General features: G+C 36.8%; 3 protein-coding genes across 6 annotated transcripts in view; 1 reads left to right on the forward strand and 2 right to left on the reverse strand.

Annotated features, from left to right (window-relative positions):
* Positions 1–569: 569 nt before the first annotated feature.
* Positions 570–12,319, reverse strand: L3hypdh (trans-L-3-hydroxyproline dehydratase). Of its 2 annotated transcripts, none has more exons than XM_047539838.1 (5): positions 12,184–12,319; positions 7,459–7,628; positions 4,899–5,021; positions 4,676–4,813; positions 570–2,146 (listed from the first exon to the last, which is right to left on the reverse strand). In XM_047539838.1, the coding sequence occupies exons 1-5, from the start codon at positions 12,209–12,211 to the stop codon at positions 2,021–2,023; spliced, it is 585 nt and encodes a 194-aa protein (XP_047395794.1). In that variant the 5' UTR covers positions 12,212–12,319; the 3' UTR covers positions 570–2,020. The 2 variants fall into 2 exon arrangements, with proteins under 2 accessions (XP_047395794.1, XP_047395793.1); XM_047539837.1 differs by lacking the exon at positions 12,184–12,319 and adding an exon at positions 11,418–12,012.
* Jkamp (JNK1/MAPK8 associated membrane protein) lies at positions 12,065–27,893 on the forward strand. Of its 3 annotated transcripts, none has more exons than XM_047539840.1 (7): positions 12,065–12,196; positions 14,200–14,291; positions 14,857–15,011; positions 19,376–19,582; positions 21,592–21,773; positions 25,367–25,443; positions 26,681–27,893. In XM_047539840.1, the coding sequence occupies exons 1-7, from the start codon at positions 12,193–12,195 to the stop codon at positions 26,897–26,899; spliced, it is 936 nt and encodes a 311-aa protein (XP_047395796.1). In that variant the 5' UTR covers positions 12,065–12,192; the 3' UTR covers positions 26,900–27,893. The 3 variants fall into 3 exon arrangements, with proteins under 3 accessions (XP_047395796.1, XP_047395798.1, XP_047395797.1); XM_047539842.1 differs by having other exon boundaries at positions 12,101–12,196; positions 14,168–14,291; XM_047539841.1 differs by having other exon boundaries at positions 12,111–12,196; positions 14,218–14,291.
* The window catches only part of Ccdc175 (coiled-coil domain containing 175), a 68,401-nt gene continuing 67,759 nt past the window's right edge, over positions 27,343–27,984 (reverse strand). The window contains exon 21 of the mRNA XM_047539836.1: positions 27,343–27,490. The gene's annotated coding sequence lies outside the window, so the exon portion shown is untranslated. The remainder of the gene's footprint in view (positions 27,491–27,984) is intronic.

Raw genomic sequence — 27,984 nt, forward strand, 5'->3', positions numbered from 1 at the left:
GCCTGACCTGCCTCTCCTTACTTCTGAATGGGACAAGCAGTGGCACACACAGGACCTGCAGAGTGAGTGGTCCACCCTCATGCAGCTGACAAGGGCTGTGCTGTTTGTAGAGAATTCCAAAACAGTCATGAAACTGACCAACAGTCATCGCTGTTTATTACTGCCCAGCACTGACAATTTTAAACAATGTCAGGGATAAAAGGCCACCCTTGGTAGCCATGGGATACTAATATGCATTGCAGAGTGTACTTCATTACAGTAGAGGAGATGTAGCATGGCACATAAAAAGCTATAGAATATAACTTTTAAATTGTTGATGGACCTTTATTTTATTCATTTATTTATATGTGATGCTGAGAATCGAACCCAGTGCCTCACACATGCTAGGCAAGTGCTCTACAACTGAGCCACAATCCCAGCCCTTAGAATGCAACTTTTAAACAATGTATTTTTTTTTTCAAATTTATGTGACTTTGAGACTTGGAGAGAAAACAGTGGTTCTGTTCTGTTATTTAGTGCACTTTTTATTTTTTTAAAAAAGTATAGTTCTGAATCTGTAGAAAAGTACATGGTCACACTGAGTTAGTGATTGTGTCAATTTTTTTTTTTTTTTTTTGTGGTGCTGGAGATTGAACCCAGGGCCTCGTGCATGCGAGACAAGCCCTCTACCAACTGAGCTATCTCCCCAGCCATATATTGTCAATTTTTTAGGTGATTTCTTTGCCACAGAATTTTATAAAGATCAAATGAAAAATACCTTAACTGCTTTTGTGTAATATGGGGGAAATAAAAAAATACTAACTTAGAGTTTTTCTTTTGGTCAGGTAATTAAATCACAGAACTAATGACAGGGTCAATACTGATTTACTGGGTGAAAAAGTCGGTTAAAATGAATAATTAATTCAGTTTTTATATGCTTAGAAAGAAAATAATATTACCTACCTCACAAGAGTCTACTGAATTCTTTGAGGGCATGACAGAAAAAGAGAATATGTTAGTGCTTCAATTTATGACAACTAATAACAAGCAAATATTTTTAACAGGCTCACAGATAACAATTGTCTAGCAAGAGTGCCAATGATGAACATTTCTTTTACTTAGTATGCAATTGATAATGTGACTCATTCCATTGTAATGATTCATTGGTTAATTTCTTTTTTTTTTTTTTTTTTTTCTTTCTTTTTTCAGGACCAAGGACTGACTCAGGGCCTTGCATGTGCTAGGCAAGTGCTCTGTTACTGAGCTAAATCCCCAACCCCTATTAATTTCTACCATGCACTTGCACTTCAATAATGTAATAAGCAGTCCCTTTTATAAAAGCTTTAGAGTGACCAGTGAGTGGAACTCAGTGGGTGAGTATCTGCTTAGCATGCATGAGACCCTGGGTTCTATACCCACCATGCATGTACACATGCACATGTATGGGTGCGCGCACACACACACACACACACACACACACACACAAAAGCCTTAAAGAGATAGCAAAAGTCTGATTACTAGTTGGTCTTCTCAGCATCACATCACCCTCATCCTTCCCAGGCCATTTATGTTAAGTGTTGAATACTTCTTAATAACCCATCTCCTTTATATACTGCTTACAGAGAGGCCATTACTTTACTAAAACTAGAAGACTAAAATAGTAAAATTGTAAAGTTCATTGTTGAGAAGGCTATAATTACAGATTTTATTCAAAGAATCTTTAAAACAAAATATTATAGTAATTACCATAGAGTAATATTTAAGTAGCTAAAGTTCTATTATACCTGATAAATAATGACCAGGAAAAGTTTTTGAATTTTTGTCACTTTGTATAGTAGACATAAGTGATATTTATACAAAAGCCCATTTGAAAATATGGGATATGATAATTGTCTATTTCACTACAGTGTACCATTTCAGAAAGAAGGGAAATTAGCTGACATGTATCACTGGATAATGGTTAACACGTAATTTAGAGGAAACATTGATTACAGATAATAATTAACTTTGGAAGGAAATTGCTTAAAAATCATGGAAGCGGTCACTTGAGAAGAAACCCATCCCTCAGGGGGTCACCATCTTCTACTGTAAGGCTTGCTGCACCTGTGTAATGGGCTTGTCCTGATACTTCCACTATAACTGCTTTGAAGTCACCACATTTTGCTTCCTGAAAAAATAAGGAGCATACTGTCACAATATTTTACTCATACTGTACCTGGTTTAAAAGTTGTACTCTTGATTTTTATCATGTTAAAGGAAACTCAAGGGCTATGAGAAGTTGCTAAGGAAAGTGACATGGTCTGATGTGTGTTTTAGATATATTTAGCTGTAAAATGAAGGACAGATTAGCGAGAGGAGGGACTAGAAGCCCAGAAAACTGTTAAGAGAGAACTTTGATTCACTGATTTAATCCAGTGGCACTAGGTAGTTTTAGTAAAGATGGAGAAGGATAATATAATATAGAGATACTTTGGAGGTAGAAATGACTGGCCCATTGATAATGTAGGAAGAAAGAAATTAAGAATAAGGTAAATATGACTGTGGTTTCTTGCTTGGAAGTGAAACTAATGATGCCATTAGCCAAGATGGGGAATGAAAGAGGAGTATGTGGAAGGAAGGAATGCAGGATGGACCTTTTAACAAGTAGAGTTTGAAATACCTTGAGGACATTCATTCAGAGATGAGGATAGTGAACAGCTATCAGAGTGTTAGATACAGAAAGAGTTGCAGGGCAGGGATGGTAGGGATGAAGGTTTGGGAGTCATTATCAGCAGATGGGTTGAGAACTGAAGACTAGGAAGTGGAAGAAAGTGTCAGTGGCATTAAATTGTAAATGAGATTAAAGGAAGCTAAATATTAGAGTCACTTAATTGGATGGACAGGGAGCAGAAGCTGGGGCAGGGAAAGAGACTGAGCGGGCACCATCAAGACAGCCTGGCAGAGTCCAGACAGGAAAGGCATAGAGTACAAGTGAAGATATTCTGCTCAGCCTGATTAATAATGATAAAATAACCACAAATCTTACCTGAAATTGATTTTTACTTTCAACTTTTACAAATAAGAACAACTCAGGTAAAGGTAAATGTCAAGTATTAAAGTAGGGTAGAGTAATTTTATTATCTTCTTACAAAGTTGCTATAATACCAAGCTCCGTTGAACTTTGGCTTTGTGTGGTAGCAGCATAATGTAATACTTCACAGCATAGGGTCTGTTGAGAGAGACCTACGTTCGTAGCCTGGCTTTGCTACTCATGAACTAAGTTCTGACAAGTTAACCTAAAATTTTCTATTTTTTCATCTATTAAAAAAGGATCATAACAGGACCAATCTCCTAAAATTCTTGCAATGTTTACGTGAATATGTTATGTATGACATTCTTAGCTTGGAAACTGATACACAGTGAAGTATCTAATAAATATTCTATATTATCATTTTTATATTCAAGCTCATTTTCTTAAGACAATGCGCTCCAGGTTTTCCCATCAATATAAATGGTTTGGTATACCATAAGATCAGGAATATGATACAGAAATCTCTAACTTAAAGTAAATTCCAATTTCAGAAAAACCAAACCTTAAAAATAACTAAATTAGGATGGATTGTTTTCTATGTCAAAGGAGTAGATTGATTTACTATGTGTAAATTCTATGGTAGATTTCATTTTACTACTCTAATTAGATTAATTGGCTCTGTTAACATATTTAAAATTTGATTCCAGTACAAAATTCTACTTTTCACAACTTTCCATGACTTTCACATCCTATTATAAAAAATGAAACTCTCCTATAGAATAAAACAAAAAAATAATAACAAAACCCCAAACCCTAATTTAGTGATTCTCAAAACTTTTGGTCTCAATATCCTTTGTACCTTAAGATTTGAGGACCTCAAAGAAGTTTGGTTTATGAAAGTTATATCTATTCATATTTGTTGTATTGGTGATTAAAGATATTTGTTAATTACTTCATTAAAAACAATAACCCCATTATACCAATTACACATTCATGTATGAAGAAATTTTTGTGAAAATGACTGTTTGCAAAAAATTTAATGAGAAATGTGGAATTGCTTTATATTTTTGCAAGCTTCTTTCAGGTCTGGCTTAACAAAAGGTAGCTAGATTCTTATATCAGCTTCTGCATTGAGTTGGTTGGGATATCACCCATCATGTAGTTTCTGAAGAACTCCACTGAACATGCTTGAGAGAATGAGAGTGGAAAGCAAACAATGTCTTAGTATTATTATTAACAGAACTTTGACCTTGCAGACATTTGGGAAGCAACTCAGGGACTCGTAGGGGTCCCAAGACTGAACTTTGAGAACCAATATCTTAGTTGAGCATAAGTTTTTACAGACTTGCTTCAAAATTCTCTTCCGAACAAGGCACAGTGGCACAAACATGTACACCCAGCTACCCAAAGGTTGAGGCAGAAGGATTGCAAGTTCAAGGTCAGTTTAGGGGAGACCCTGTCTCAATTAAAAAAAAAAAAAAAAGAACTGGGGATGCAGCTTAGTAGTATAGCACCCCTGGGTTCAATCCTCAGTAACACACACACACAAAAAAAAAAAAAAAAAAAAAAAAAAAAAAAAAAACCAACAAAAAACAAACTATTCTGAGTACTTATCCAATACTCAACTCAGGCCTCTTAGTCTAATAAGTGACACATGTACAAGTAAGAAACAAAGGTGACACTTACCCTCACAGCATTCCCTGTGAACACAGAGCCAGTTGCACTGCTTTTGAAGATCCTGGTCTGGTTCAATTGTAGAAAGCCTTTATGATACTGCAAAGCAATTCGGGCAGTCACTCCTGAGCCAGTGGGGCTCCTGTCGACCTGTTTCAGCATAAATGAAGACTGTTCAGAGTGTTCTAGTTCCACAGTACCTGGCATTGGTGGCTAAAAATTACAGTTTTAATACCTGTTCATCTGCAAACACACAGATGTTGGTGGTTGGCTCCTCACTGTAAGCATCTTTTCCATCTGTTAATATAGTTCCATATAGAAAGGAAAGGTCTTCACTATCAGGATGATTAATTTTAAACTGAAAATAACAAAATAATTAGTCACATGTAAAGTAAATGCTTTAATTCAAATTTATCTTTTTAAGTAATGTAGGTAGGTACTCTTGGACTTAATTTTTCAATCTACCATTTTCCAGCAAGACACTAGATGCTAGATGCCATTCTCTAGAAAAATAGCTTTTGGGAAGTTCTGATTGTTCTCATACTTTGAGTCCCTTCTAAGGAAACTGCCCTTCTAAGTTTTAAATTAAAGCCTACATGTTGAAGCATACAGCTTCGACAAAGGAATAGTTCTATATTATGCATACACCTCAACACACACACACTTTTTGAAGCACTGGCCCCAAGAATAGTCTACAGGCTGGCTGTAGCTCAGGCCATCATAATGTCATTATCAGGAGCCTGAAGGGGAGAATGTGGAAAAATCAGGCACTGAGTATGTAGAGTTGAAATTAATTCCAGTGATAGATACATGGACTGGTAGAAGTCATGAAGAAGCAAAGGTTAAAAGGATCCAGAAAGAATTGCATAATAGAAGCAATTGAACAGGGAAAAAATGATACTATAGAGGATGAAGTCAGCTTGTTCCATGAAAAATAGCAGATACAGACAGAAGTTGGCACTGACCGAATAGCTAGGTCCTCAGTGGTAAGGCACATTAAGACCCCAAAGTGCAATGCCCCCAGGTTTTCTTGGGAGGTCTACTTGTTTAACTTTACCTGAGCTTCTGTAAGTCCAATTGTCTGATAGACTGAGAGTACTATGATCTTCTCTGTATATTCTTATAATTAGTATATTTCACTGGCACTTACCTGTCATTTAAAACAAATTGAACAGATTTGGGTTCTTAAAATTAAGAGTCCATCTAAAAACAAGGTGAATGGGCCTGCATATTGGAACTTGGCTTTCTGAGCCCCTGTGCCAGCTCCCTGCAGCACCACTCCACCAGCTGTCCACAGGATCTCAGGGGTGCCCCCACCCCCAGCTAGATCAAGCTCCTGGGAGATAGGGCTTCCTTTGGGTCTCCAGCATCTAGCATATTTGGCATGCAATAAGTTCATGCTAAATGTTTGTTAGAAGAATGAATAATAATTTATATTAACTTTAGCCCTTCCCCCAATAGAGGGTCTTTCCCTAAGTTCGCATCAACAACCCAACTTATCTTCCTATTTTTCTCAAAATCTCCCCTCCCTCAGGGTCCACCTTTATCACTGTCATCTGTGGCAGAAGTTCAAACTTTAGTGGGAAGTTCAAAATTACTCCTTTTATATGCCTTTTTCTTCTCAAGTTCATTACAAATGGAATTATTTTGTGCCAATTTTTAAAACCATTAGCTTTCTCCTTTTTTTGATAGAAAAATATAATTTTTTTGACCTTTAAAAATTACTAAATAATCCCATGTACAGTTCCAGAAAAATGATAATTTAGAACAGAAATATAGCATATCTTTTCATTTTGTTAATTTTTAAATCAAAGCCTCAAGAGTGTTAAATAAGTCCATAATAAATTATTAGTGCAAGTATAATACACACCACCTTCACAAGTTAATTTGTACTATTATAAATTAAATCCTTATGTGTCAAAACATTTGAGTTATGTATTTTATCAATAGGTTCTGACTTCAAAGTAAAATGGCAGACTTGTGATAGAAAAAATATTCTTGACTCATTATCTAAACTGATTTTTATCAAAATCGTTCTACCCCAAGCAAAAACTAGTTAGTTGAATAGTTATTTGAGTAACTGCTAGACAAAATTCACTAATGAGGGGCTGGGGTTGTGGCTCAGTGGCAGAGTGCTTGCCTACCACTTGTGAGGCACTGGGCTAGATTCTTAGCATCACATAAAAATAAATAAAATAAAGGTATTTTAAAAAAAGGAAAACCTCCTGAACTGGGGGTAAAAAAAGTTCACTAGTGGAATTCTTTCATTAATTTCTTAATGAAATAAGAGTCTTTTCAGACCTAATAACCACATATAGCAAATGTAGGATAAATGTAGGATAATTACTCATGTAGCAAAACATATGAGCTTCAAATTAACAGAATACTGTATAATACATTTATTGTATGTTTAAATAACCATAAGCCATATTATTATGGGTGTATTAAAAAGTGAATAATACTATTTATTGCTACATTTGTTGAACATTTATTAAGGGCCAGGCAATATGTTAAGTCCTTTACATGCATTAACATTTCACTTTAATAACAATCCTAAAAGCACATATTGTATAATATCTGCTGAAAACTGGGGCATGTGGAGGTTATGCAACTTGTACAAGGTTATGAATATTATAAATGGCAAAGCCAGAGTTCACCAGTAGCCTTGATCTAGAACCTAAGATTTCAACCAGTACCCTATTAAGATACTTAATTTCTTTCATGGATTTGGTCATTTCTATTTCTGCATGCCACAGAGGGAGGTTACTTGCTATGAAGGCAGTGACTGGACTGACCTGAGCTTTCACTGCTTCTGTCACTGCACTCGCTGTGTCCACAAGGTCTCTTGTCTTAGCAGAACACACATCAAGTCCAAACTTTTCTGCACTAACCAGTGCATAAAATGCTCCGCCATATGCAATGTCCACCACCACCTTTCCATGTCCAGGAACATCCACCACAAGATCTTAAAAAGACATGTTTGAAAATCAGTGTATTTTTAGTATTTTAGCAAAAAAACTCACAGCATTTTAAATATGTTTATTCTGGGGGAGAAATTTTGTTATCATGAAGAGGAAGAAAGCAGAAACTCATTTTCAAAAAAACAAGCATCAGGTAATGATGGGGGCATCTTTTTATTTTGAACTTGATGTTTGCATTAAGATGTAAGACATTTGAATGTTGCTCCACCTTGCATCATATACACATATTTGTTAACCCCTGTGAGGCCCTTTTCTGAGAAATATCATAGAGGCCAAAGGAGGGATAACCTTCGGGTATCAAACTGATCCCTATGAAGGAAAATGTAGGCTCCTGATTTTACTACTAGGAATGGTTTAAAATAGTAAGTATTTGAATTCTATTCACAAACTGGTTTTCTTCAGCTAGAATGTCAAAACAAAATTTTTAGAATGAAAAATTTCTATATGAATTATATACAAACACTTATCATCTGCGTGTTTTTGTCTTGCTTAAAGTGATTCTACAGACACAACACTCAGAAAAAAAGTCACTGTAGACTAGCTGACATCTCACAGTACCATTTTGTAGCAGTGTTTTTATTTGAGCAGCCTAAGTCCCTGACATACCTAAAGTTTCACCTAACAGTCAGTTCTTCGAAATCCTTTATTTGTATATCCAAAGGAATGGTTAGATTATATTTTGGGACAGTAAAACAGTTTCTGTTTTCGTAAGTTTTTTTGCCACTGTGACCAAAAGACCTGATAAGAACAATTTTGGAGGAGGAATAGTTTATTTGGGACTCATGGTTTCAGGGTCTCAGTCCATAGATGGCAGACTCCATTGCTCTGTGCCCGAGATGAGGCAGAACATGAAGGCAGAAGGGAGTGATAGAAGAAAGCAGCTCAGGGCATGACACTTGGGAAGTGAGAGAGCTATGCTCACCAGGAACAAAATATGCACCCCAAAGGCACATCCCCAGTGACCCACCTCCTCCAGTCACACCCCATCTTCCTACATTTACCATCCAGTTAATCCGTTCAAGTGGATTAATACACTGATTCATTTAAGATTCTCATAACCAAATCACTTCTAAACTTTCTTACACTGTCTCACACATGAGGGAACAACACATATCCAAACCATAACAGTACCCATTTTCGTATTTTCCTCTCTTCCTCCTCCCCAATTCAAGCTTGCTTGGTGGTCCCTGCCTTGGGGAAGGCACCTGGCAAGGGAGAAAGTATGTCTTTTTTTTGTTTTATGTAAACCTAAGTTCTCAGGGGAAAGGCATTTATTGGCAAAAGAATGTCCTGAAGGGACAAATATTTCTACTAGCTCATAATTTCCTTTGGATTAGGCGAGGGGAGGCTAAAGGTTCTGAGTACAAAGGACCTGTATTGATTTCCCCACAGCACCACAGGAGGGCAACATGGTGGGACAGAGCAGCCAACCAGGACAGGGAGAGCAGGGAAGAGGACAAGGGCCACATGGAGCAGGCTGACCAGCTTCACTTCACTGGTCAGCTCTGCAAGCCGAGGTCAAAGGGCCCTCCTCTCAAGCTTGGCATTTTTTTGTTGTTTACATATTTTTTTAGTTGTAGATGGGCACAATACCTTTATTTTATTTTTTTATGTGGTACTGAGGATCAAACCCAGTGCCTCACACATGCTAGGCAAGTGCTCTACCAATGAGCATGGCCCTTTTAAGAAAACTTTGCTCATATATCAGTAAAGTGGAAGGTAAGAGAAGAATGGGGCCAAGTCACCCAATAGGACAGAGTGGGATCTCAATTTCAGAAAATAAGTTGTGCAAAAGAAAATATTTCTTGTATAACCTGGGTTTTTACAGAGTAATACAGCAATACTGGTATGCTAAGAGTTATGGACTAGTCTACAGAGTCCTTTTAAACATATGTGTTGAAATAAAGCAAATTTATAAACAAGAGTAAAACATGCCTGTGGATCTTAACAGGAACATTGAAAAATGTCTTCATCTTGATGTGGATACAACAGGAAATCAGATTTAATGAAAAGAGAATGAGGAAGTAGGTAATAATGAAGGACTGCTAAATGTGGAAACCATGTTCTTCCAAATTTCATTACCTGTTCAGTAAATACTGGTTAATTACCTATTATTCTAGGCACTTGGAACACAGTGAAAAAAACAAAGAGAATGCACTTTAGCACTGTGTGTTGGAGATGAACTCAGCAACCCTCTGAGGTGTCATCCACATTTTACAGGCTGTGACATGGAGTCATGGACTTTCTCACCCATGGTCACTGAGCTATGGAGGGGCATAGTAAGTGATCCTGAACACTGCCAACTGACTTTTATGCAGTTTTCAAAGTACACAAAAAGGATTTTGTTTTTTTAACTCAAAGTGGCCATTATTGTCCACCAATTATTGTGCTGTCAAACGGAGATGCTCTCAGGAACTATTGTCCCTGAGGTGTTGGCTTCCTCTGACCTAACTGACCTAGAACTATGATACAGTTGGTGACCAGCTATTAATTCCCACAAAATCTTGTGCTTCTAACTGCAGTTGGGGTCATCTAGGGGAAGACTGCGTAGCCACAGTAAACCATTGAGGTGTTTTAGATGCAAGTCTAAACATACATTCTGTGACCCTCAAGTGCCAGTTTGAATGTGACACGATTGTCTCCTAAGGGGAAAATGGTATCAATTTCCCCAGAGACATTCATCATCAACTTGTGTGTGTAAATTGCCCAAGTTTGCTCTAAGACTGACAAATGCCTGTCCTATTCAAATTTCTTTCACAGCCATGCCCATCTGGACCCAATTCCTCAGGAGAATCAAGATCAAACTTTCTAACAATGATTTGCATGCCTTGAAGATTTTGAAGGAGTGATAATCCTATTCCTGGATAGAATAATTAGCTCCAGCTCACTGCTGGTCACCAATACTAAAACATCCTCACCACAGAATTCAACCCCTTCAAGGGAGACTGCAGATGAGACCAGATACAAGCTGCCAGTTCACTTTCAAAAGGAATCTCCCTCTTTGTCAGAGTGATGTTCTGCTTTCCATGATACCCAAAGATCTGTACTAGGGAACCCAATAAAATCTTTTAATGGCCCTATATGCTCAGGGAACTCTTAACAATCCTATATATCCTGCAGTCTTTCCACTTCAAGAAACACATATATTTTTAAAATTCTAAGTATACCATATACTATCAATTAAACCTAACAAACTCTGTGTGATAAATGAAGGAACACACTCAGAGAGTTTAAATAATCTAAGGTTGCACATTTTTAAGCAGTTGCAGGATTTGGCCCCGGCCACGTCCCTGTTCTTAAAATAATTAAGAGCAGCAACATCTGTATCTTCATTCTCATTTAATTCTTACCCAAAGGGGGAAGGCATTTTTAACAGAATAACCATATTTGGTAACTCCTTAGAGGTTAAGAATGTGTTTACCAAACATATCTGGAGCCAGTCTGGAACCCTGATTGTTCTTTGCTCTTTCCCTGACCCTAATGGACTTTGCTTTATTCAACTGTGAAATCTAGGAATGCAAAACAAGTAAGGAAGAGGCACTCAGTAAGCAAAGCACGGAATTCTTGCTGAACTGCACACTCGAATCTGCAAGGCTGAAGATGCTGACACAAGTTTACAGTGATTCGGAATCATCTTTTTATTAGTTACGAAGACATGTGGGGTGTGTTAGTTGCGCCGCTGGGGTCCCAACCCATAGAGACAGTTAATGTAGTTAGTTGCGTTCCGGGTTGAGGTCCCGCCTGGGGATGGATGGGAGGGTCCCGTCAGTTACCTGAGGCCAGCACGAAGCCCGGGACGCTGTGGAAGCGCACAGGGCCACAACTGCGGCCGCCCTCACACGCCACAAAGGCGGTCACCAGCCCGCACGGACAGTGGATGTTGACACGGGCCTCGCCTGTGCCGGCTGGAGGTGGAGGCACCAGCCCGAAGTCGAGAGCGAAGCGGCCAAGCGCCAGCACTGCGTGGCCGCACATGGAACTGTAGCCCTCGTTGTGCAAGAACAGAACGCCCAGGTGAGCGTCCGGAAGCTCGCTCTGCACCAGGACAGCCCCGTACATGTCCCGGTGGCCCCGGGGCTCGAACATGAGTCTTCGCCTCACGTAGTCAAGGTGCTGGCGCATGTAGCGCCGCTTGGCCAGCAACGTGGGCCCTACCACCTCCGGACATCCAGCCAGCACAATGCGCAGGGGCTCGCCGCCCGTGTGCATGTCCACCACCGACAAGGCCGGCGTCCCCGGGTCGTGTGGGGGCAACCGGGGCACGGCCAGCGCGCTGTCCATTGTCCGAGTCCAGCAACTCCACCACTACCCAGCGGTGCTCGCTCCAAGCTTAGAACCTACAACTCACCCTAACCCAGAAGGGTAGTAGGCGTGGCAGCCTTGGGGTGGGGCATCGGAGTCTAAACCAGGAAGTGGGGGCGGGGTTTCGGTCGGTCGCCCGGGCTACCGGGAGGCGGAGCCGCCGTGGCTGCTGTAGCCCGGATGTCCGAGCGCAGCTGTCTGGTCCACTGATCCCCGAGCTAGTTGAGGCAAACCTACCAGCCGCCAATGGGTGAGTGGTCGACATGTTCTGGAAGAGTTTGTCTTGGTCCCGGCCTCTTTCCTAAGCAGTCGGCTCCAGGTTTGACTGCCGGTGGGCAGCCATTCCTAACGGCGCATGCCCCGTCTCCCACCTGTCCTGGGGCCCGGCCCCGGACTGCTGCTGGGGCTGGGTGGTGTCTGCTCCTGGCAGGCTGCAAAGGGGCGCGGGCTGTGTGCCAGGGAAAGGCCCAGCCTTTTGTTGTTCTGCATGAAATGTCACTTCAGTCCCTTTGTTTAATGCGGAAGAAATGCATTAATGAATTAAGAGCGCGGGCGTTAGACCAGAAAAACAGTAAAGGAGCAGAAGCTAATAGATTAATGCATAGATTAATGTCTCCTGCTCCATCCTCCAACGTTAAGTTCATAGGGACCTTCACAAAGAGACTGCTGCAAAAAAAGTCTTCTAAAATTTTAGCCATTGTTCAGTAAAGGAAATTAAAGGGGAAATTGAACAGACTCTTGGAGCCTGGGTTTTGTTTAGTAGATGATGAGCTGTTGCTTTCAGTTTATCTTACTGGTTTTCAGGTCTTGGATCTTGACAAACTTCAGATTATGTATTCAAATAGATTTATTAAGCATCTACTAGATATAAAACCCTTGCAGAAGAAGCTTCCAATTCTTTAACTTTTACCTTCTTGAAACAATTTATTTTCATGTATTTAGAACTTTTTTTTTTCGTGGTGCTGGGGATTGAACCCATGGCTTGTGCATGCGAGGCAAACACTCTACCAAAATTGATTACAGTTGCTTATTTTAAAAATTAAAGAAGCCCATGGATTTAGAAAACTAAATCCAATATTTGATAAAAGCAAAAATATTAAACTTGAGGCATTTTACTTAGTGTCTTTTCAATTTCTTTCTCAGCAGCAGCAGGAGAAAGAAATGGAATTTGAAAAGTTAAAAGGCCTGTAGAAAAGGCGATATCAATTGTGAATTCATGAAGAATTTGGGAAAAGATGTTCAAGTATAGTCATAAAATGCATTATTTTCCAAAGTAATTCACATTTAGACCATAGTTGTTTCAGATTTATTCCACATTAGGCTATAGGTTCCTAGAGACAGGGACTCTGTCATGCTTCTCTGGACTTTTAGTGGCCCTTAACCAGTGAAAATGATCTAAGTACATGTTTATTGAAAGAGTGAATCAGTGCATGAAGAGAATGTTACTGATGAAGAACTCCTCCTCCAATAATTTCTTTTGGTGGATGAGATCCAAGATGATCTGTAGGTCCTAAGTTTTTTGGTGAGGAAGACTTATTCCCCCCTTCACCTTCCCATTCCCCCCTTCACCTTCCCATTCCCCAAGCTTTGAGATCAGGGAATTGATTCTAAGGCACTGGTTCCCCAATTTTGGTCAGAGGCCCAATTACAACCTTTGTGAAATTTTCACCTATCCTCAAAAAAAAAAAAAAAAAAAAAAAGATAAAACCTAGGACAATATAGGAAACTTTTATAGAGGTGAATTTATTTACTCTTAAAGGCTTACCCACTATTCTGAAAATTTTCTTTCTACTATTAAAATGTGTTGTTATAAACAAAGATGATAATAGATTGTACATGCTTAATGCCTGAATTGGGTAAAATAAAAAGTGGTGATCCTTTATCGGTGGTGTTTTTAAAAAATTATTTTAATAAATAAAATTCAAAGTCAACTCTAATCAAAAGGAGTGGCTTTCTGGAACCATTGGAGACATATTGGGTTAGGCTTTGAGTTGTGGTATAAACCTGCTTGGCCAATTGAGGACCTTAATCATAAGGCACAGTATTAACAGCAAGGTTTGAAAATAACTTTCTGCAGTGCCACAGTGTAAAAGGAGAAATGTTAAAATAAATGCATGAGGTTATTTGTCTAATACATTTCATTTTAAAAATTGAAACTGTGTTGAAATATATCTGCCAAATGCTTCACTATCATTGCATTATTTTTTTATAATCACAAAAGATGTTACTATACTGGCGTTTGTTTTTAAAAAGCTGTCGATATTCAACCAGCATGCCTTGGACTTTATTGTGGGAAGACCCTATTATTTAAAAATGGCTCAACTGAAATATATGGAGAATGTGGGGTAAGTCTTATGTTTTCATGTTATTTCATTTGTAAAATCTATTTGATTTTGAAATATTTTCCCATGTTGAATCTTTTCTTAAATATACTCAATATATAAAAGATTATGGAGGCATTAATAAAATCCTTGTTCATGTCGTCAGGTTGATATCTGCAATATACTACATCTTGAGAGTCACAGATATTTTTAAAAATGTTTTAATTCTATAGTAATTTCTAATTACTTTTTAAAATGATGTAGTACAGTGACTTGAACAGTAACTTAACACAACTTCAGAGAATTTCTCTGCAATTTTTTTAACATGATGTTACAAATTAGGTTTTTCATTGACTGTTAACTGTTTAGTAACAAAATAGAAGGAGTCCTTTATGAGAATTTTAAAGATAGAGCATATACAATGTAGATTTCTTTTTATTCACTTAAACTTTAAGTATTTTTAAGTAGCTGCACATACAAGCAAAGGTGTTAAACTAAAATGTAATATCTTATAGAATGATTTTTTTTGGGGGGTGTTAATATTCTGAAATAATGTCTACACATAAAATACTGCTTTTATATATTGTAGGTGTGCCCAAGAGGACAGAGAACAAATGCACAGAAATATTGTCAGCCTTGCACAGAATCTCCACAACTTTATGACTGGCTTTATCTTGGATTTATGGCCATGCTTCCTCTTGTTTTACATTGGTTCTTCATCGAATGGTACTCTGGGAAAAAGAGGTTAGGACATTCTATGAATGTATCTGGATGTACCAAAGCTGAAATATTTATTTTGGTGCTGGGGATTGAACTTAAGGCCTTGCACATGCTCAGTACTTGCTCTTCCATTCTGCTAAACCTGCAACCCAATTATCATTTAGAATAATAATTATGCTTTTTCTCTCATTTTAAAAAGTGGTAAACCTGTTTTTCTTTATATTCTGATTAACTTTTACAGTGGCAGGAAAACTTAATGATAAGGCATGACTTAATAAAGAACTTTTATTTTACTGAAGGAGTATTTTTTTCTCAAAAATAGTCCTTATTGTGTCTTATCTTCTAAAAGATGATTTTGATTATGATCTCTGGTTATGATTATAAGCTGTTTATTATTCTAGATAAAATACCTTGTAATTTCATTTAATGCTAATAATCTTTCATAATGTAGTTAAAAATGGTATTGCTATAACCTAATTATAAAAACTCCTTAACACAACACATTTATTGAGTAATGCATTTTATGTTTGAAAGATAAAGGAAGGAGATGAAGGACAACTGACATGGCTTCTAGTGATAATCTTGTGGGGAAGACAAATGTATACATAATTATAATATAAATTATAAATGTAATAAAAGGGTTAAATGTAATGAAAGTAGTAAACAAAATGCTCTAGAGTCACAGGAAATGGAAAGACAAATTGTGCCTGATGGTATCTGAAATATTTCAAAATAGATCATCTTAAGGCAAAAAAGACAACATGAACAATGGCATGGAAATATGAAATGTGGGCTCTGAGACAGTCAAAGTGTGGGTTGCAAATGAAAGAAAGGTAATATAAAGGAGAGAGGGAAAGGTAGTCTGAGGCCCAAATATGCAGGTTCTTGATGGGGATGTGAACTTTATTCTACTAGGAATAGTGAGCCAAATTCTCCCTTAGTATGTTTCAACCCTACTGATTTTCATGTAGCTCCTCCAGCTTCTCAGATTTTTCCTGCTTTATGTCCTTTGCTTTTCCTGAACCCTTTACTCAGTGTGAGAAGTATGGAAGCAAAAAGGAGCATGGTCTGATCAAGAAATGAGAGCCGAGGGTGGCGTTAGAAAGGAGGACTACATGAAGCTAGAATATAAAGATGTTTGGGACTGGTAGAGTCTTAGGAATTGTATAAAAGAGAGTAACCCCAGAATTCATCTTGAAGGATACATACTTTTCCAGATAGTGAAATGTGTTTTGAGGTGGAGGATGAAGCATGTCCAGATGTGTGGAGGTACAAGAGAATTTGAAGAAATTTAGCATGGCTGGGAGGTGTAGAAGATGCTGGTGAGGAGTATTTTTTCCTGAAAGCCAGAAGAGATTCTGAAGTACAGTCATACACTGCTTAACAGAAAGGTTGTGTTCTGAGAAATACATCGTTATACACTTTTATCATTGTGCCTAGAAACTAGGACAGTGCTGAGGTAAGTAGCAGTACAGTCTTATGGGATCATTGTTGTATTTGAGCTCCTTCCTTGACTGCAGTGTCGCTAGCAGTGCCTGACTGTGGCTTCATAAAGGGAGTTTTAGAATCAGCCTTCACATTGTAAAGATCACATAGGTGACTGCAGATGGATCAAAGGAGCACTGGGACAGCAGCAAGGAGGTTACTGAAGTAACGGCAAGAAGCCAGGCATGGCAGTGCTAGCCTGTAATCCCAGCGACTCAGGAGGCTGGGATCCGAGGGCTGTGAGTTTCAGGTTGGCCTCAGCAATTTAGTGAGACCCTGTCTCAAAATAAAAAGTAAAAAAGGTCTGGGGATGTAGCTCCATGGTAAAGCACCCCTGGGTTCAACCCTCAGTACCAAAAGCAGGAAGAAAGGGAAGGAGGAAGAGAGGAAAGAAGGAGGGAAGGAAGGAAGGACTGGCAAGAAACAATGAGTTTGGGATTTTTGTCTCTAATGTTTTCCCCTTTGTTAAATGTTCCAGGAGTTCTGCTTCTAACAGTGCTAGCTAATGGCGAGTTTCAAGTGACCCTTGTGAAATAACTGAAGTCTGGAAAGGACTTACTGTTTTAGTCATTGCTAGTCTCAACAGAGGTAACAGGGAATCTCTAAGAATTCTTCTCTTTTAAAAAACTCACACTGGATAGCAGGCTGGAACCAGAGTGATATAGTAGTTGGGATGAGAGTGTCTTGTCCATTGGAGCTGCTGTGACAGAATACCTTACATAATTTATAAACCACAGAACTAGATTGCTCACAGCTCTGGAGGCTGGGAAATTCCAGATCAAGCCTTGCTCTATTTCACAGATGACACCTTCTTGCAGTGTACTCCCATGGTGGAAGGGACCAACAAGCTCCCTCAGACCTCTTTTATAAGGGTACTAATGCCCTGAGGACTACACCCTCATGACCTAATCATGTTGTAAAGTCTCTACTTCCTAATTCTGTTGCATTGGGTTTAGGTTTAACATACAAATACTAGGGGACACAGCATTCAGACTATAGCAAGAAAGTTAAATCACACATGTAATAACTAATTGGTAAGATGTAACAAATAATGTGTTTGTGCCCCCAAAAGACTGTAGATGATGGATTTTGAGCTATAGAATAGATAACTGCTACCTCTGTAATGCTTAAAGAAATAAAGGATGCAGTCACAAAGCTGTCCAGTCAACAAGAGATTATCAGAAAAGTGGATTAGAGGAAAAAAAGGAACTTCTTAAAATGAGGATGTGTATTTGCCCATATTTAAAAAAAAAAAAACAAGGTAATCAGCAGCTTAAACAGTTAAAGATAATGGATCAGAAAAATTACATATCAAGAAATAATGGAATGTAGTGCTAAGAGGAAAAGAGATAGAAAATATGAGATATTTTAAGAGATGAGCACAGCTGAGCACCATAGCTCATGCCTATAATTCTAGCCACTTGGGAGACTGAGACAGGAGGATCACAAGTTCAAAGCCAGCCTCAGCTTAGTGTGAGGCCCTAACCAAATTAGAGAGATCCAGCTTCACAATAAAAAATAAAAGGGCTGGGCATGTAGCTCAGTGGTAAAGAACCAAAAAAATTAAATAAAGCAAAACAAAGAAAAGAGATACTGAGCATAGAATGAGAAGCTGCATTGTGTATCTGTGGTTTCTACCTGTGATTCCTATGATTGACATGTCCCTTGTAGAATCCTGGAAAATATACTTATGAAGTTGTCCCAGGAGAGACTGACTCCTGTGAGGCAGAAGACTACAAAGACCAAATAGAGACGAATTATGTATGAAACTTTTTATGGCGGAAGTGGCCTGAAAATTAGTTGGGTGAAAGAAATGCATGTTCAATAAAATGCTGTTTCTGAGACAATTAGATTTCCAAATGGGAAAATTTAAAGTTAGATCCTACACAAAAATCTATTCTGGTCAATTAAAGATTGAGATATGAAAAGCAAAACCTCAAAACTTTTAGAAGAAAACATAGGATAATATTTTCTTATATTGGGGTGCAGAAGTACTTAAATAAAACATTTAAACTGCTAAGCAGGAATAAAAAATTCACAAATCAATTGTATTACAATTTTGAACATGTTCATAAAGATCACAAAGAAAGCGAAAATTGAACTCACAAACTGAGAGGAAGATGTTTGCAACGTATTTCACTAAAGTAAATAAATCATGGTACTACCACACAGTGGAATCTTACACAGCAATGAAAATGCCTGAAGCTTAGCTGTAAGCAATGCCATGAATGGATCTTTGAAATGTAATTTTGAGTGGAAAAAAAATCTCCAAAGGACTTACAGTAGAGTGATATGATTTAAATGAGCCAAACTGAGCAGAGTAGTTTTGAATCACAAATGTAATTGGGATTAAAAACTGTTTAGAAAAAAACAATAAAACAATTTAGCATAATGGATACCATTAGGGGTATGGAATGGTGAGGAACTGAGAATCAGCTATGTTGTTGACAGTGTTCTAGTTGCTGGGTTAGGTAGTCAGCTTGCAGTATTTATTACATTGTTACACTTTATAATTGACATGTTACATATCATCTATGTACTTATTAAGGTAATTTAAATGGAGGCATAGATAACTAAGAAAATTTTACTAACAATTTGGCAATATGATAAAGATATAAGGTAGGTACCTAATTTCTGCTCCTCTGTTACACCTTTAAATGATAATAGCACAGTATCCTCCAGGATATGAATATTCTTTTTTAGAGAATAAGGGTACACTCTTCTCAAGTAGTTTTCACATGTGATTGGCTTTTCTGATCTCTTTAGAAGATCTTTTAGTTTCAGGATCTTGCAGTGAATTTTTTTTTTTTCTAGAATAAAAATCTTGAAACACGTACTTGTTTTATTAAAGTCATTTCAATATTGATTTTTTTCTAGTAGTCATGCCTCTTCTGCTTTTCTAGCTCCAGTGCACTCTTCCAGCATGTCACTGCATTATTTGAATGCAGCATGGCCGCGCTCATCACCTTACTTGTGAGTGATCCTGTTGGTGTTCTTTATATCCGTTCGTGCCGAGTGTTGATGCTTTCTGATTGGTACACGATGCTTTACAACCCAAGTCCAGACTACGTTACTACAGTGCACTGTACTCATGAAGCTGTCTACCCGCTGTAAGTATTTATTTAGACTTAAGATCAGTTAAAAAACTCTGAGAATCTTTATAGATTTCATTCGAGTCAACAGATCGAACATGGTAAAACAGCTTCTAGGCACTAGGGAAGATATACAGAAGTTTTTTCTTCCTCCTAGAGCGTGCAGAGTATTATAGGAGGAAATGTAGAGGAGGAAAGCATTTTTGTATTGGTGTTGAAGTATATGTGAGCACTTCTGAAATAAGCTTTATGTTTCCTAGAGTGTGTTTTTAAAAATATTTTAGTTGTCAATGGATCTTTTATATTTTTATTTATTTATATGTGGTGTTGAGTATTGAACCCAGGGCCTCACACATGCCAGGCAAGTGCTCTACCACTGAACCCCAACTCCAGCCCCTCCTAGAGTGTTTTTAAAAAACAGTTATGAGGAGAAACTTTTGATATTCAACTTAGATGCAATGTCTGACATATAAGAGAGATATGTTTTGAAGACAAAAATGTTAGGTTTGAATTCTGGGCCTGATAGCTGTTATGTTAGCACAGCATGTTAATAGCCTCTAGCAACCTTCCACTGGTGAAATGGTAAAACCATTACGTGAGGATTAAAGGAATTCATACCAATTAGACCCTGTGCGTAGTGCCTTCCATATAGGAGGCACCTAATTGTAGCTGGCATATTTAGATTGCTTGGGTTAATGTTCTTTTATGTACTTTTCTAAATAAATATAATTTTCATTAGAATGTTTTGTTTTAAAAATATCAAATTAGTAAGATTCCATATATAATATTATTTCATTCGTAGAATTTTTATAAATTTTTGGCATCCATTTTGATGGATTTTTTGGGTAAAAATATAATAGAAGAGTGTGTTACAAGCCAGGCACGGTGGCACATGCCTGGAATCCCAATGACTAGGGAGGCTGAGGCATGAGGATCAAAGCAACTTAGTGAGATCCTGTGTCAAAATAAAATTTGTATAATAAACAAAACAAAAGCCCTAAAGAAGGGGAGGGTTAAATAATAAAGGCAGGTATTTTAAAAGCTTTGTTGGTTTGCTTTGATTTTATTTTCAGTGTGACTGAATTTGAAATATGTAAAATGTTAAGTCAAATCAAATCTGTATTTTCCAAACTATGTATCTAAATTATTATTAAAAATATTTACATCTGATTTTAGTTCCATTGAATTTTTAAATTTTTATTATTATTTTTAATGTCACCACCAAAGCTTTTTATTGGGAAGCTGTCAAGATACAAGAAACTATCACATAGAAGTTTTCTAAAATTCAAATTTTTGTTTGAAAGCTTTAATTTTCTTAATGGCTACAAACACTGTCAGTTGTTTCCCTTGACAGATTCACTTTGTTTATTTTTAAGAAAATTTCTATTAAATATCCAAGTTTGAATTATTATATTTGGTCAATTTTTGTGTGTATGTAAAAATGATGCTCTCTCTATAAAAAGCAGCTAGGTTAGTTTGCAACTCAAAGAACTGTACAAGTGCTTTTTAATATTTATTTTTTAATTAATACATGAAATCGTATGTGTTCTTAGGTACCTTGTGATGTTTCTATGCACATGTACATCATGTGATGCATTTTTAATATCTGCATGGTATTCCAGCATGACTATGCTATAGAATTAACCAGTTTTCAATTTTGAGTATTTATTTTCTTCCTGAGTTTTATTTTTTTATAAGTGATTCAATAAAAATCTTTATACATAAAGTCTTTTGTGTATCCTGGATTGTTTCCCTTTGATAAATAAATAAGTAAATTTGCTGGGTCAAAGGCTATAAATAAAGATTTTTAGAATTTTTGATGCCTATTTCCAGAAAAGAAATCAGTGTACACTTGCTAGCAGTGTATGAAACTCTGTTTGGCCAACCTCTGCCAATCTGAATATCTGATGGGTAAACTTCACTATACTTTTTAAACCTGTTTTAGAATCTTTGATTTTAAAATATCAAAGACAAAAACACCTTTAAACATATTTTTGATGTTACGTATTCCCGATTTTCTCTTACAGGTACACCATTGTATTTATCTATTATGCATTCTGTTTGGTGTTAATGATGCTGCTCCGACCTCTTCTGGTGAAGAAGATTGCATGTGGGTTAGGGAAATCTGATCGATTTAAAAGTATTTATGCTGCACTATATTTCTTCCCAATTTTAACTGTGCTTCAGGCAGTTGGTGGAGGCCTTCTTTGTAAGTTTGATGAGTAAAATTAATGAAATATATTTATTATTATGTGTAATAGAGTGTTTTAACTTAATTTTGCAGCTTTTTCTTTAAGCTCATTTTTTGATTCTTAAAATAGCATATATATTTTTTCTTTTTTATGGTTAGGGGATTGAACCCAGGGCCTCATGCATGCTGGGCAAGCACTCTGCCCCTGAGTCACATCCCTAGCCCCTTAGTATATATTTTTGCTGAAACATGTAATCAGTCTCATAAAAACAGAATTGAATAGAAATTCTTACAAAAATGATGACAGCTAATCAAACTGATATCTATTTAGAGACTACACTGCATTTGAAGCTTATAAACAAATTGGAAGATTTTTAAAATCTGAGTATAAAACAAATAAAAACTAGTTTTTGTAATAGATGGAAATTTAGATGCATAATATAAACTGTTTAAGTTAGATGGATAATATAAACTGTTTAAGTTAGGTCTTGGATTTCTAATGTCCTTTATGAAAACCTTTTATATACAGTAAAAAATTCCCAATCTATTAAGATAGCCATTCATTTATTTATTCAGAAACCATGTAGATTGAATTGTAACTCAAAAGAATAAGAAAAATTTATCATTAAAGGGCTTACATTACTACTAAGAGATTAAGCAGGGAAGGTGTAAATAGCTGAGGAACACAGGATGGTAGTTTTTTTTTTTTTTTTTTTTTTTGGTACCGGGGGTTTGAACCCACGGACACTTAACCACCAAGCCACAGCCATAGTCCTTGCCCTTTTAATTTTTATTTTATTATTATTTTTTTAAATTTTAAAACAGTCCTCAAGTTGCTGAGGTTGGCTTTGAATTCATAATCCTCCTGCCTCAGTCTCCAAGATCACTGGGATTACAGGCATGGGCCACTGCACCCAGCAGTATGGTACTTTTGAATTTGTAGCACTGAACATTCCAAGGATGTTGGAACTGGGTGTGGTGGTGCACACCTGTAATCCCAGCAACTGGGAAGGCCGAGGCAGGAGGATCACAAGTTTGAGGCCAGCCTGGGCAATTTAGTGAGGCTCTGTCTCAAAATAAAAAGGACAGGGGCTTAAGTTTAGTGGTAAGGCACCCCTAGGGTTCATTCTCAGTACCTCAAAAACAAGCAAACCAAGGATGTTGGATAATGTCCTCTATAAGGTGTCTGTGGGGTGCAGAGGGTAAGACTTCTGGCCCAAAGGAGCTGGACAGGATTGGGTATCATTATGTAATAATGCTGGTTGGTAATGTAGTTTGGTTAATGGTAAGGACAGAATTGGAAGTAAGAACAAGAGAAGAGGAAATTGGAGGTTAGCGATTTGTTATTCTAGCTTATAGGTAAACTCTCACTTCGCACAGTATTTGAATATCTAGAGTTCCTCCCAGCTCCTACCAATCTGTATTAAACTGGACTACTTGAGTTATTTACCTGCCTGGCTAACCTCTGTATGCATTTGAGGTTGCTGTTCTTGCTCTAGGGAATAGGGAACTACTCTGAAAAGGATTTAGGTAGAAGAGTGACCTGTTTTAAAAGGATAATATCCTAGTGGAAGATGGACTTTCAGAGGAGGGAAGCCTGGGAGATCAGTTAAGAGATGATTGCTTCAAGCCACACTTGACTGTCTGACCTACAGCAGAGAAGTACTGGGAATGAGGAGCTATTTAAAATGTAGGGATAACTAAAGTAGGTAACACATTAAATGTAGGGGTTGAAGGAGTGGATGACAATAGGATAAAGTAGCCTTCTTAGTAGCTGGTGGGTGGATAAACAGTGCACATTAGAGGAAACAAATAGGATGGGAGATGTGAATTCCATATCCACAAAGTTCCAGGTAGTAATGTATTCCAGTCTGGAACTTGGTAGTGAGTGATCTAGGCTGGACAGAGCTAGCAATTGGCAACCCTCAAATTACTCTGCCTTGGATTTTTGGTGCTATAATGCAGAAACTTTTGGTTATGAACTGGAGGGAAGGAGAAGCTGTGAAAGGCAGGAAAAGGTTTAGAAACCCAAGGAGACTGCCAGACAGCATTGCTTCCTATATCACAGCTGCCCATGTTGAAAAATACCTTTTTGCACTGAATGGTTTTTGTTTATTTTGTTAACAAACCTCCACTCAGAGCACATTCATGGGGGGGATCAAGGTGTTAGTATTCATTTGCACTAAGTATACTTAGGTAGTCTGCAGAGATTAGTCACAGAGGGCTTTTACCAACTCAATTTTAAAATGTTGGAAAATTACAAACTTTTGCCTGCTAAGAAGTATTATCAAAGCCAGCTTTTAAGTGTGATCTACTTCTGACTCATGAGGGAAACCTGCATGCAGTGCCCACCAGACCCTATCCCAGTCCTAGGTTCACAAAGTCTCAGATTATTTTACACACTAGGGTTTAAGGAATCCTACCTCCAGCCCAGTACTTCCCTCTACTTCACAAGTTTGGACTTCCTTAGAAACTTCCTTTTCCTCCTTTTAACTTTATAAGGCTATTTACTGCAGAGTCCTAAAATTTGTAGCATTAGCAACAACCTTTAACTTCTTAGAAATTAAATCGGTGTTTTTTGGGGTTTTTTTTGTAATGACTGATTGAGGACCCAGTCATTGTCTGTAACATGAAAAGTTCTAAATGTCAAACAAGTCATTCAGTTCTTCAGTAAATTGAAATCAGACTTGTATAGATAGTTCAGCAGCAGCATCCTGAATTAACATGTGAAATTGTTCCAGATGAATTCTGCAATGTAAAATGACTAGTAGCTTCATAAAATAAAGTCATTTTAAAGTAATTATATCAAAATAATTCATAGTATATTTTTATCAATTTGTTTTTGTGTGCTCTAAATTTAAAACATTTTAAAAGAATACTAGTGCTTTGTATTTTAATTTTCCTTAAAATATTACTGAACTCTCTTTGGAGTAAAAATTTCCAAAATTTTGATAGTAAAAATGCTGAAAGATCTATTGACCCTTTGAAATGTATTGATGAATGAGGTTTTCTAAAGATTAATCAAAGCTGAAGTAGCTAAAGATAGCCTTTCTCAACCAATGTTCTCCTCCTGGGCCACAAAGCACACAAAATTGTTTAAGTAACTATTTTCTCAATTCTCTCAAGTTTAGTACATAACTAGTACCATTCCAGATGCAGAGGAAGGAAGTTAATTCTTTTCTTTTGATGGATGCCTTAGGCAGTGATCTTCAAAGCTCTGAACCAAGGATGGGTTTTGCATTTTTAAGTGATTAGGAAAAAAATAAAAAGGTTTTTTATTAACCAACATGTGTGAATCATATAACATTCATATGTTAGTGTCTGAAGTTTTCTTGGAACACAGATATGCCCATTTATTTATATATTCTCTATGACTATTCTCCCACTACAATTGCATGGTTGGGTAATTAAAACAGAGACACATGGCCAACAAAGTAAAAAATGTTCCAGAAAAAAATTTACTGATCCCTGTCTTAGGATGTCGAGACTCAAACCTCATAGAACTGGTTGAAAAAGAATTTGACCCTAGGGAGAATTATACTGAATTTATGTGGTGGTTTATTCAGAATTTTTTTTTCTTTCCAACAATAATACTGATGCTTGTCTTTCAGATTATGCCTTCCCATATATTATATTAGTGTTATCTTTGTTCACTCTGGCTGTGTACATGTCGGCTTCTGAAATAGAGGTAGGAAATCTTTTTTTCCTTTATGAAAAATATTCTGAAATAAATCTGACAATAAAATAGTACATATAGTATGATAAGGTGCAACTAATCGTTCAGTAATCCTTGGCTAATTGGTATCACTTGGTAGCTTTTAAGTTGTTAACTATTTTTGAGTGGTTGTTATTGGTGCCACTTTTTCTAATACATTAGTGAAAGAAGGGGGACGGATGCTAGAAACCATAGTGACTGTCAGGTAGAATAACAGTAAAGGAACTTCTGATAGTGATTATTCAGTTGTTCCCATTTGTAGACCATCTCATTTCTCCTTTGTAATCTTTAATCATCATTTCATTAAGATTAATTAAAGAAGATAGGAAATTAGTTTTGATACCTTTATCAACTGCAGGGAAAGATTCTAGGGAGGAGATTTTGGATATTTAAATAAAATGAGGTTTTGAATTTTTATTTGTTATCCATGGTTAAGAATTAGCTATATACTTCTAAATTAGTTTCAGACTTTAATTTTCTGACCCTGTGAATCTCTCCTATGTTAAATGTTCACATACTTTAAATAAGTCCTGTACATGTGAATCCGAAATAGGGACCTGAATCAAGTCTAGCTCTAGGTGAGTTGATGAGTCATGTAATGATAAGAGAAAGTTGGTGACTAACCTTTTGCAAATTTTGTATTAGTGTGTTTACTAGCATATTTAGATGCTACTTTCATAGGAATTTGATCCTTCCAGTTTCTGCATACTGTAGAACGTTCTTAAAATTAAAAGAAAATCAGAATATTCATATGTCATTTCTGCTCTCTCCTAATGATTCAGGCAACAGACTCCAGGATTGCTGGAGGCTGAGGGAGTTAGATTTATGTACCTCCTATGTTCCATCTGTAAACTCATAGCTATAATGGATCAGGGCAAGAAGAAAGCTCATGGTGTGGGATTCCTCTTCTAGTTCATATCTTCTAGAAGGGACTGTGGTATTTCTGGGAGCTAATTGTGATGTAGACTAGGACCTAAGAGACCTGGGCTTTGGTCTTGGTGTGCTGCTGCTGTTGAGTGCTTTTATGACTGAAAGAAGCCTCAGTTTCCTCATCTATAAAGTATTATGGCTAGACTGGGTGACTCCTAAGTTCTTTTTAACTCAAACCTTATATGAATCCAAGGTTATAACTCAGTGTGAAAACAAATTATCTAGCAGATTCATCCTATAATCTGTATTTCTCTTTTCTCTATTTTTTAAAATTACATAGAACTGCTATGATCTTCTGGTCAGGAAGAAAAGACTAATTGTTCTCTTCAGCCACTGGTTACTTCATGCCTATGGGATAATATCCATTTCCAGAGTTGATAAACTTGAGCAAGATCTACCCCTTTTGGCTTTGGTGCCTACACCAGCCCTTTTTTACTTGTTCACTGCAAAATTTACGGAACCTTCACGGATACTCTCAGAAGGAGCTAATGGACACTGAATGTAAAAATGCCAAAAAAAAAAAAGTGTTCTTAATAAAGAGTAAAGAAATTTAATAAAATGTATTAAAACTATTCTGTCACATATGGGAACAAGACTGTCAGTCTAAGTGTTTGTTTTTTTGGTTTGGTTTTGATTTTGACTTAACAGACTTTATGGTTAGACATGGAAAATACAAAATACCATAATATTCTGTTGCATAGTATAATACTATCTACTACATTAAAAACCTAAACTAAACTTCTAAGGGAGTTTTAGCTGTTCTTTAGAGCATAATCATGTTTCTGTGTACCTAGCAATTGTCCATTCCCTTTTTATTAAGAAAAACTTTTAACAAGTATAATCAGAAATCCCTAGCAGTGACATAATTGTGCATGCCTGTTGTGTTTCAGTCTTTTTTTTCACCTATAATGAACTACAAAGACAAACATATTTGTGGGGTCTGATAGCAAATGTGGAAATAAAGTATTGTTTTTTTGTTATCTATTTATTTTCACCAATACAGTATTTTGATAATACAAAAATAGAGTGTAATTTATAAAACAGGGTTTCTGTTTATAATTTGGTTGAAGACATGTTCAGATTATTGTTCCTGTAAAGAAAATAATAAAAACTTAACTACAAAAAACTCAAATGTTCTAAGATTTTTTTTTGCCACACTAATTATAGAAATAATTTAAAATGTTATGTAGTAAATTCAGTGTTCCTTCCCAAATGAATAAGTACCTATAGTCACATATTTCCTTTCTTATATCTTACTATCTTATATCTTTATCTTCCTATATGTAACACACATACATACACTGTTTTTTGTTGATCCTGAAACACTTCTCACATTGTGACATTTCTGAATTAGGATACATCTTATAACTGACAGCTTCTCAGATTTAATTAAACCCAGAATGTAAACAATTTTTCTGTGTTTGGTTTTTGATAGGTATACTGTGATGTTTATCCTCTTGAAGTCTTGGAGAGACTCATGGTCTCGGCCACAGAAGCAAAATAAAATTTTTGGCACTTATAATCTGACCTTGTCCCATTTGTATTGTTTAGAAGGTTTTCACTGATTCTGCTAGTACGTGGGGA

Source organism: Sciurus carolinensis, chromosome 2, assembly GCF_902686445.1.
Source record: "Sciurus carolinensis chromosome 2, mSciCar1.2, whole genome shotgun sequence".
NCBI lineage: Eukaryota > Metazoa > Chordata > Mammalia > Rodentia > Sciuridae > Sciurus > Sciurus carolinensis.

Coding starts and splice junctions, on each gene's coding strand:
- L3hypdh (XM_047539837.1), bottom strand. CDS start 11,925: ATGGACAGCGCGCTGGCCGTGCCCCGGTTGCCCCCACACGACCCGGGG. Junction 4,814..4,898: donor GTGTGTTTGCAGATGAACAG/GTATTAAAACTG, acceptor ATGCTGAAACAG/GTCGACAGGAGCCCCACTGG. Junction 2,147..4,675: donor TCACAGGGAATGCTGTGAGG/GTAAGTGTCACC, acceptor TTATTTTTTCAG/GAAGCAAAATGTGGTGACTT.
- Jkamp (XM_047539840.1), top strand. Junction 15,012..19,375: donor TGGTACTCTGGGAAAAAGAG/GTTAGGACATTC, acceptor CTGCTTTTCTAG/CTCCAGTGCACTCTTCCAGC. Junction 19,583..21,591: donor CATGAAGCTGTCTACCCGCT/GTAAGTATTTAT, acceptor TTTCTCTTACAG/GTACACCATTGTATTTATCT.